The sequence below is a fragment of the Nanorana parkeri genome, unplaced genomic scaffold (assembly GCF_000935625.1).
Source record: "Nanorana parkeri isolate BGI_ZX_2015 unplaced genomic scaffold, ASM93562v1 scaffold19, whole genome shotgun sequence".
In the NCBI taxonomy this organism is placed as follows: Eukaryota; Metazoa; Chordata; class Amphibia; order Anura; family Dicroglossidae; genus Nanorana; species Nanorana parkeri.
Genome location: NW_017306287.1, coordinates 3,522,154 through 3,532,661, shown reverse-complemented (window position 1 = coordinate 3,532,661; position 10,508 = coordinate 3,522,154). Strand labels below are relative to the sequence as shown.

Sequence of the window (10,508 nt, the reverse complement as noted above, 5' to 3'; positions counted from 1 at the left end):
GGGGGGGGGGGGGGGAGGCGGGCAAGCTGGGGGTTATGCAGAAGGAAGGGCAGATTTGCTATGCAGCATTGGGCATTTAAAGAGGTCTACGTGCAAGGTGGGGAAAAGTAATCCATCGGCGCCCTGTAAAAGAAAGTTTATTCACATCTGTCTGACAAGCAGTGTGTTGAAACTTTGCTCCCAAGATGTTCTCAGTGCCAGGGTGTGGTGCCCGCTAACCCGTTTATTACTACTGTGTCTCTTTAAGAGGGAAACCCACTTGAGAGGTAAGATACTCCTTAGGCTTCATTCACACAGGAAAAAGCCGGCACCTTTAATACTGTAGGAATTAACATATCCGCAACAATATAAAACAAAGAATCCTTTGTGGTCCTAACATTCTTTTAACTCTCTTTTTCAGCTTAGCTAATATTCCCCTGACGCCCGAGACACAGCGAGACCAGGAAAGGCGAATACGCCGTGAAATCGCCAACAGCAACGAGCGACGTCGAATGCAGAGTATAAATGCCGGTTTCCAGTCTCTGAAAACTCTAATCCCTCATACAGATGGGGAGAAGCTAAGCAAGGTCAGTGGCGGTGGGGGTCATTATCAGGGGGTGAACTATGTTTGGAAATTCTGTAAATGATGCAATACCTCAGTGATGTGTAGTGTACGCTTTTCATATATGCTCTTGTTGCAAGAAATTACGTCTATGGCCGTTTTTACTGTGTTTCAGGGCCAGTTCACACCAATTGTGGTGCGTTCCAGAGCGGTAGCTGCACAGCAATCGCACACTAAACTTCACGCTTCGTTCTGGAATGCATGCTCTATTTTTTGCATTAGCAGTGGAACAGAACGCAAGCAATGTTTTGCTACATGTCCGATCGCACTGTGGGCAGAGGTCGTGGCTGCGGTGCCATAGACTTCAATGCACCGCCACACCCCCCTCCTGCCCCAGAACGAAGGGGGAAGTTTAGTGTGCGTTTTGCTGTGTTTTCCAGCAGCTCCCGCTCTGGAACGCACCACAATTGGTGTGAACTGGCCCTTAATGTCTTAAAAAAAAGCATCAAAATGAATTGGACGGGAAAACCTGCATCTTTTTATGTGAAAAAATACATTTTGCTTCTGTACTTCCAAATGGCAGAGGTATGTGCACACATATATCTAAAGACGTGTTACTGGATATCCCTATTGGGTGCTCTTTCAGGTAGGACAGCGAGCTAAAAGCCAGTACTAGATGTATTTAGAAAAGGAAGGTTATAATCCTTGTCAACTGTGTCCCACTGGGGAGATTTCCCTCCACTTCCTGTGATATTGCCTCAATGGGAAGTGAGATGAAATGCCTTTAAAAGTGAGGAATATCCCTGTTGGTCAGCAGGGTCACTAGAACTAGTGTCCCCATTGGGAGATTCCCCATCTATTCCTGCTTTGGTGACAACCCAAACTTTGGGATTATCTTTCAATGATAACGGTCGTCAGGACAAATACAGGGGGTGAATCTCCCTAATGGGGGGACAGACGGCAGTAGACAGGTGTTCTAATCCTTCTCCACTCCATCCACAATATAAAAAACAAAGTTTTGGCTTCAGTTGCACTTTAAACAGCTCAGTATTTTAAAACTACATATGATGCTCTTTAATTTGCTTCAGACTTGGTCTGATGCTCGAGAAAGATTGTGTTTTGAAATGAGAAGCTGCTTAAATGGCTAAATACAGCCAGATTTTGCTTTTATCTTTTCTTTAAAATAGAACTCAATATGCAGACCAGGACTTGTATAAAGCTGTCTGTCTGGTTGTGCAAAAATCGTTTGTTCAATTGGCATTTGTCAAAGGAGACGGATGAAAGATTGTCGGCTGCAGTCACTCTTAGGACAGCCACGGGTACCAGCTGTCAGAATACAGTATGTGTTTTTTTTCCCAGCCCACAAATATGTTGTTGTTTTTTAAAATGTCAGATACCTGACTGTTCTGTTGATCCTTTGTGAATTGTTGAATGAAAAAAAATGTGTTTACCTGATCTAATTAGTGACTGAGAGTATTGGGCCCCATTTACCGTTCAGGGCCCGTTCACACACACACACACACACACACACACACTGCGTTCCGGCCCGCTTAGTTTGTTGTGGGGCAGGAGGGGGCGTGGTGGTGCATCAAAGTGAATGGCACTGCAGCCACACCCTCCGTCTGCAATTACGTTAATAAGTAACCCCCCGTATGTCGCACAGGTCCACCAGTAACTACTGTACAAAGTGGAGTGTGTTATGTTAACATACAGTAAAAAGCACCTATTACCATGCATTAGCACAACACATAGGTGTGAGGCCTCATTCACAGCACCCTCAGTGTGTTCTGGCCGGAACACACTGGATCGCATTGCGGTCGGCTCAGTTTGTTGTGGGGCAGGAGGGGGCATGGCGGTGCATTGAAGTGAATGGCACCGCAGCCACGCCCCCTGGGAACGCAAGGCACATCAATGCCTGCGGTCTGGTCAGAAAAACTAGTGCTTGCAGCATTTTTTTTGGTTGGATCGGGAAGTGAGCGAACACATACCGTCGTTCACTCACTTCTCGATCCTCTCACGGCTCTCTGCCGTGACAGGGGCTGGATTCCCCCTCCCCGCTCCGATCCTCCAGCGCTGACTGGCGGAACGGACGGGGGAGGGGGTGGGTACAGCTGGCTCTGCCTCTCGATAGGCAGAGCCAGCTGTCACTCACGCAGCAGGGCGGATCCAGACATAATTGTCGGGATCCGCTTCAGCTGCGGCGTCTCAGTATACCGCAAGCTGTAGCTCGGGGTATACTGAGCTTAGGGTGACGGGAGGACGCTAGTTTGTGTCCTCCCGTTACCCTAAGGAGAACTATGGGGAAAAGCACTAGCCCCATAGTTCTCCTTTTAAGTGTCGCTTCTTAAAGAAGTGGTCATGGGGACTTAAGTTACAATTGTTTTGTTAGGTAATGCGCCGGTTTCAGACAGCCGCAGGACAAGCGCAGATGTAATCCGTTGCGAACTTTCGCAAAACACTCGCAGTCAGGAAAATAACACGCGTACAGGATTTTGTTCAGTTGCGGCCGCTGCACACATTGTAGTAAATGACAGGGTGACAGCGACCGCATCTGTAAGCAACAAGTCCGCATCTATCCTGCGTCCAGCAACAGTCTTCTATCCCAAACTGCATGGCATCGTACCATGTGTGATTACATGAGGACTGCTACATACGAATGCATCTGCTGTCACCCTGTCATTTACTTCAATGGGTACAGTGGTCACATCTTCACGGGGACACCTGGGATTCCTGCTGCTGGTGAATGGGACCATAGTCTTTATATTCCATGCCAGACAAGCATCATTCTTATCTTGGGGTCATTGTTTTGGGTGGGAATATGCACTCTGCACTATCCCTGTAATACCTCATTGCTATTGTTTTCTCCTACAGCATTAGATTAATGCCAGGGTTGTACTACTCTTCTACTGTCTCAGTTTTGCCCAAAGCAATGGTTATAGACCTCCCAAGAAATAGTGTCACAGCCCTGGGCACTGGTGATGGAAGTTATTATGAAGAAGCAGCTTGTCTTTGAATAGTAATGTAGTGATCCCAGTAGAGCTGCAGCTAACGATTATTTTCAAAATCGATTAGTTAGCCGATTATTAGGTTCGATTAATCGGTTAATCGGATAAACAATAAAATAAAGTTTAAAAAAAGGCTCCAGTGATGGGACTACTAGTTTGTATTGAGGTTGTAGTCCATCACAGGAGCAAGCTTGGAGCGGTGGAAGTAAAAAAGAAAGATAGTGTGGTGTGCAATATAGTGAAATGGAAAGTGTAAAATTATACAGCAATCAATGCAGAATGCCGCCAGCTATAGAGGAATACAACAAATCCCAGCAATAGTACATAATAGCTGGCGGCATTCTGCATTGCGCTGTATAATGTACTATTGCTGGGTTTTGTAGTCCTCTATAGCTGGTGGTATTCAGCATTGCACCACTGTATAATGTATTATTGCTGGGATTTGTAGTCCTCTATACAGCGCAACGCGGAATATCACCAGCTATAGAGGAGTACAACAAATCCCAGCAATACATTATACATACAGTGTATAATGTATTGCTGGGATTTGTATTCCTATGTATAATATACAGCACAATGTACCATCAGCTATAGAGAAATACAAATCCCAGCAATACATTATAGAGCACCATGTGTGGGAAAGTGCAGGCTTACCTGAGCAGTCTTCCAGCAACTTGCTTCTGAGATCGGACCTGTCTATCGGCGGCTGTCATCACCCCACACCTGCTCCTCCTTACTACATCTCCCCGCGTCCCTGTGCCGATCGTGGATGTGGGTGGGCGGTGAGTGTGCGGCGTGTGGAGCATGGATGCGGGCGGGTCTGGCAGCGGCGAGCGTGAGGTGGGGAGGAGGTACGGCGCACAGCGTGTGGAGCTGTGAACAGGGCCAACTGATCGGAAGCCGATTAATCGATTATTGAAAAAGTTGACAACTTTTTCAATAATCGATTATAATCGATTATGTCGATTAGTTGTTGCAGCCCTAGATCCCAGGGATGAGGGATACAGGTCATGTGATCACAACCTTGACAGTGCATTCCAAGTGCTGCTAAACAAAAAAAAGCCTGAAGGCATATTGTAATGAACCTAGAGTGATCAAACTTAATAATCAGTCTGTTTTTTTGCTCTAATGTAGGTGAGTGGTGTGCAGCTTTATTCTCGCCTAGGATCTTTCTTGTAGCCATCTAAGGAAACTGCAAGGGTTGACATGAGCTGTATTATATACTTAAACAGTCTACTTTGTGTATCTCTCTCACACAGGCAGCCATACTGCAACAGACAGCAGACTATATATTCTCCCTGGAGCAGGAGAAGACCAGATTGCTGCAGCAAAACACCCAACTCAAGAGGTTCATCCAGGTAACAAAGCTGTGGAAAAAAATGCTCTCTGAGAGCAGTTGTGATACAATCTGATATGATACAGTGTGTTGTAGCATGTCCACAGTCTCTGACAATCTGCAGGATAATGGCCGCTGTTTTGCACAGTTTAGGTCTCCTATACCTTGACCACTGCTAGCATGTGAAGTTGATGTTTACCAATGAGGATAAGTCCTGTTGTGTATATGCAAGCAATATTACAGATATCAATATTTATTATTGGTATTTATATAGCGCCAACAACATATGCAGCACTTTACATACTGCACATTCACATCAGTCTCTGCCCACCTTACAACCTAAGGTCCTGACGGCGCATGCATTCAGGGCCAATTAAATTAACCTTCCAGCATGTCTTTGAAGTGTGGGAGGAAACTGGAGGAAACCCACACAAGCACAGGGAGAACATGCAAACTCCGTGCAGATACTATCCCGGCCGGGATTGGAACTGGGGACCTCCAGTGCTGCAAGGCAGAAGTGCTAACCACTTAGCCACTGTGCTGTTTTTGACTGAGTACATAGAGTTCTGACTCGACTCCATGGTTGAGATTGCAGAGCTATAGCTGATCTATTTTAGCCATATAGTGAAAACAAAAAACCAAGGAACTGTAAACTTACTTGCAAAATATATTTTTTATACATTCTGAAGGTTTTATATAGTGTGAAGGTTTTGTAGTCCCCTTGCTGCTCTGCAGAATTATCTAAGTGGTGGTCTCTGTTTGTGGCAGGAATTCAGTGGCTCCTCTCCCAAGCGGCGGCGGGCAGAAGACAAGGATGAGGGGATCGGCTCTCCGGATATCTGGGAGGAGGAGAAGGCAGAAGATCTGCGGAGAGAGATGATTGAATTGAGGCAACAACTAGACAAAGAACGTTCAGTCAGGATGATGCTGGAGGAGCAGGTAACTAACAAGCTTTTCTTTCAGGCAAACTTGTCACTGCTGGTTGCATGGCTAAAGTGCACAATGGCCTGCACATTCCAATAAATGGCTTTATGAGGGCCTTGAAACTACTCTAATATGCATATTTTGCCTTTTTGTTAAATTATAAAACTGTCTGCTTATTACTACAATAGGAGTGAGTCACTATCCTCACAACCGAATTAAGTTCTTATAACTGTTCAGTCACTGTGGAGACAATTTAACAGGAAGCTATAATTGTTTTGCAGGAATTTTAATGTAGTTGGTTTCTTTTGAAATTTGTAAATTGTTTTACATCTTTTTTTTTTACTATCTAAAAAATTACACGACAAAGGATTCCCTTGAGTGCTATGAGTTAGTTAAAGAGACAGCACAGCAGACACCCCTCTGCTGTGAGACTTCCTTTGTTTGACTGAGGCCAGCTTCACACCTATGAGTTGTGTAAATGTGCAGTAAAATGCACACTATCCTGTGTGTCAACGCAGTGCAAGGTAATAGACAGTCGACACTGTGGTGCCATTCATTTTGAGTGGCACCCCAACTCTCCTTGCCAAACTCACTCCAGCGCAAATGCGGTGCGGTTTTACTGCGGTGCATTGCACATCACGTCCAGGGTCGGGTGCATTGGTAACCAATTTAAAATGAATAGGCTGGCTTAGCACAACGCTTGGTAATGCAACACATCACAGCCGTGTACAGGGGCTCTGAAACTTTTACTGAGCCGTCTGAAATCAATCACTCGGATAAGTCATTGCTCCGACTAATTCACTTGTTTATAGAACAGTGTCAATAGGCTTTTCATCAAAAAAGAATGCTGATAAACTTGAAAACCTGAAAAGGAGCATTAGGCTCCACCTGCTGATTCAAAAAAGCACTGCAAGGCATTATGTATTAATTCATTTTTATATTAACCGACTAAAAATTGTTCAATTTGTTCTTTTAATTCTGACCATAATGCATGTTATAAAACCAGTACACATTCCCAAAATGTCCAGTAGATCCCATTATTTTGGAGGTAATATTAGTTAGGGGAGCATTTAGGATAGACTATCCACACACCACCTTTTATGATTTAGAGATCTTCTACTCTGATTTAGGAATCAAGAGAAAGATCTTTGAGAATAGGATTAGGAAGAGGGTCTATGGGAATAGGTGCTTGTGGGTTCTCAACTTCGAATTGGTTAGTTGTGCAGCAATTAATTGATCTGCCTTATTACTAGGTTCGAGCTGTGGAAGCTCATATGTACCCTGAGAAGTTGAAGGCGATAGCTCAGCAAATCCAGCAGGAGGATGAGGGAGGGAAAGCACAGGGACAGTCACAGGAGTCGCAGGAGTCGCAGGACAGGAGTGAGCAGCTCCTCCATTCTCCGGTAAGTCCGCTATTTTTTCCCCTCCATCAGCGCACTGCGGTGTTCATCTCCTATATTAAGTCAGAGTGTAGTTACGTCACTTTCTATCATACCCGACACCTAGATCAAGAAATATAATAGGTTGCCCAAACATCAGCCAAAATTAAATGGAAAGTCACAACTTGGCACTTATTTGCCCAAATTTTGGAATGTTGGTCAAATTTGCTCCTTGAAAATCATTTTGTGGAATGTCTCACTGCTGACGCCTCATAATTATATATATTTTATATAATGTGATCTATATGTGTTTTAATATTTACCTGCAACATGGCTTTTTTCCTCACAGATCCTGGCGCCACATCTGCCGCTGGCACCTACCCACCACCCTACAGTAATAGTGCCTGCTCCACCACCTCCACCCTCTCACCACGTCAATGTTGTGACTATGGGACATTCCTCAGTAATCAGTTCTGTGTCTACATCCCGTCAAAATCTGGACACCATTGTGCAGGTAGGTGTAGAAAAAGGGGGTGGGATACAATCCAATTCTGTATATAGAATGTGCAAACTACAGTCCTTCTCAGGGGAACGCCAGGTAAAACCTTTATTTATCCTTGCAGCAAGGCTATTCCCTCTGTTCGTTTTTGTCTAGGCTGAAAAAAATAAATGTTATACTCGCCCAAATCGCTGAACCGGCTCCCTGCGTCTCTGGTCACTGAAGCCTGTCTCCTTCTAAGCTGCAGCATCCTCATGTCCATACATTGTGTATAGATGTGATGATTTACGGGACCTTAGACGTTTGCAGAGGAGGTGTAGAGAGGCTGGGAGGACCGGTCTAAGAACAAGCCGACTCCACGGTTCAGATGAGAATAACTTTTTGTTGTTAGCACTTGGATAAAAATGAGGAGTTAACCTTTGCAGTGCAGGGGTAGCAAGGGTTAATAAAGGTTTTGCCCAAAGTTCTTTCTTAATTTCCTTTCTTAATTTCCTTTATTGATTTCCTAAAGCACTTCTGATTTACATATCAAGAGGTACACTTTTTAAGAGGTTCACGTCTATCAATAAGCCCTTACAGCCATTGTCTGAGTAACTTGCGCACGTGCCTTTTATTGCATGTTTAATCAAATCCCTAGCACATCCTGAGATTTTTTAGCTACTGGACTTAAATTTCAGTTAATGGCTGAAGTTTTGTCTTCTATTTTGCCTTCCCATTTCCCTCCGCTCATAAAAAATTAATAGAACCTTTCTGTTTTCATTACAAACCTTTTTTTTGACACAATGATGGGCTTCTCTATGCAATGCATGAGATCATGGCTGGTGAGAAGGGCCGGGTGCTGTACACGGCTTCCTGAAGACATCACAACACCCTGGCACAGTACTCCTCAAGGGCATCAAGGCAGAGGGCTTTTGAGAGGAGTTATGCAAATCACAAAATGCTTTTGGGTGGATGTCTGTCTTGAGGAGTGAGCATTCCTAGCCTGGCTGCATTTGCATGATTTGCATGCAGACTGTCCTAAGTAATGCCCACATGTTATGGCGAGCCTCCATGATTGCAAGAGGAAAGAGGTAGATGATGCTGGTTATGCTCCAGCCAGGAAATGAGATGGGCTCTGTCTGACTCACAGAAGCTCACAGTGCAGTGAAATCCTAGTAAGCAATTGTTAGTACATGAGAGGAGCCGGTACAAATGTGCAAGCCTGAAGATAAGGTTGGAGTAGGCTTTAACATTAGTGCTTTAAAATAGGTCTGACTGACTTTTGATTCCTGCATTTAAAGTTGTCCACCACTAGTCAATGCTAATATACTCTAAAGCAGTCCTGTTATGGCAGAGCTGACAGACTAACTAACTCTCTTTACTGCTTCCCGTCTCCACCAGGCCATACAGCACATAGAGGGCACGCAGGAGAAGCAGCTGCAGGACGAAGAGCAGCGGAGGGCTGTCATCGTGAATGCCCCCCGCCCATGTGAAGATTCAGACACCGCATCAGAGACAGAATGCGACGACAGCGGAGCGGAGCAAAGCAAGGACGACGCCATGGAGGACCCCTGACATCTGCTTACCCACCCACATGTGGGGAGAGACTGGGGGAAACTGGAGGGTGGGAGGCTGCGGGGGTACTAGAGGGAGCCCTACCAAGAGTTGCCTTCATCCAGCCTCCTTCCCAAATCTTGTGGGGTTTCTAGGGGTGGTCTACCGCCGACCACAAAGATACTGTAATAAGGTTGAGGGCAAAAGGGTTAGCGCACTAAGGGATTGCCCTGGTCTAATAGAGATGAGGAGGGTCATTGTGGTGGGGGGTCCTTAAACATAGTCCCAAAGCTTGCAGCAGTCCCTCTATTCCTATTAAGATTCTCTTTGAAGTCTTTCCTAGTGGAAGGGATTAAGGCCTGCACTGGTAAAAGAAAACAAAAAAAAGGGGTTAAAAATAAGCTTTTATAAAGTGTCCCTCCTTGCCACTGTTGATAGGACACAGTACAAAAAATCTATACTGTATGTATTAGTGCAATGCATACAGGTACTTTGCAATTTCTAAATTTCTAGAAACCTTTTATACTTCTGTATATTTTATAGAGATCTAGCACGCGTATAACATACCTATATTTGACATGTGTTTCTTTTATAGGAAACAACGTCATCAGGATGGGACAGCACTAGGGAGATAGCATAACAAACACTATTTGTTGGTTTGAGTTAGTAACGTCATCCTGAAATATTCCCCCTTGTTAACGGCCTGAAACTATTGTGCAGGCCTTCTTCTTTAAGACCACATGATGGCGCTGTGGGGGGGAACAGACATTTTCTGCCTTTTTTACATTTTCTTTTTGCATTGTAAATGAGCCCACACAAAACCATAGCACTACATGTAAGAATATGACATCCATTTATCAAATTATTTTTGCTTTAGTATTTGCTGCCGTGGCCTTCGACTTGCATCCTCTGTGAACCCACCGTTTGCTAGGGGTTAAACAGAAAACGGACTCAGCCAGTATAACAAGTTAGGCTTGTTTGGTTAATCATTTTTTTTATCATGATATGCTTCGTTGCAATAATGTGGAGCACATTGTCAGATTGCTGCCACTATTTTGCTTCAAGGTTGAACTTCATTTGGACAGCAGAGCAGCCATTGTTATTTGCTCGAACATACGAGTACAAGATGGCGGGATCTATAACGGCTCCGGATGCAGTGTTGTCACTAGTCTCCAGCAAACTGAAAGGGTTGGTTATGGAGACAGGATTGCCTTTAGAGGTCAGGATGTTATGTTAAACCGGGTAGGACAGTTTGCTGGTTTTTGGCTGGCTTGATTGTTTGTCGCTGATG

At 44.6% G+C, this 10,508-nt stretch overlaps 1 protein-coding gene across 1 annotated transcript in view; it reads left to right on the top strand.

Annotated features, from left to right (window-relative positions):
* The window catches only part of TFAP4 (transcription factor AP-4), a 20,126-nt gene extending 10,018 nt beyond the window's left edge, over positions 1-10,108 (top strand). The window contains exons 3-8 of the mRNA XM_018561187.1: positions 401-566; positions 4,806-4,904; positions 5,651-5,821; positions 7,060-7,209; positions 7,535-7,699; positions 9,065-10,108. Coding sequence (XP_018416689.1) covers positions 401-566; positions 4,806-4,904; positions 5,651-5,821; positions 7,060-7,209; positions 7,535-7,699; positions 9,065-9,238 — 925 coding nt within the window. The 3' untranslated portion in view covers positions 9,239-10,108. The remainder of the gene's footprint in view (positions 1-400; positions 567-4,805; positions 4,905-5,650; positions 5,822-7,059; positions 7,210-7,534; positions 7,700-9,064) is intronic.
* The last annotated feature ends 400 nt before the right edge of the window (positions 10,109-10,508 follow it).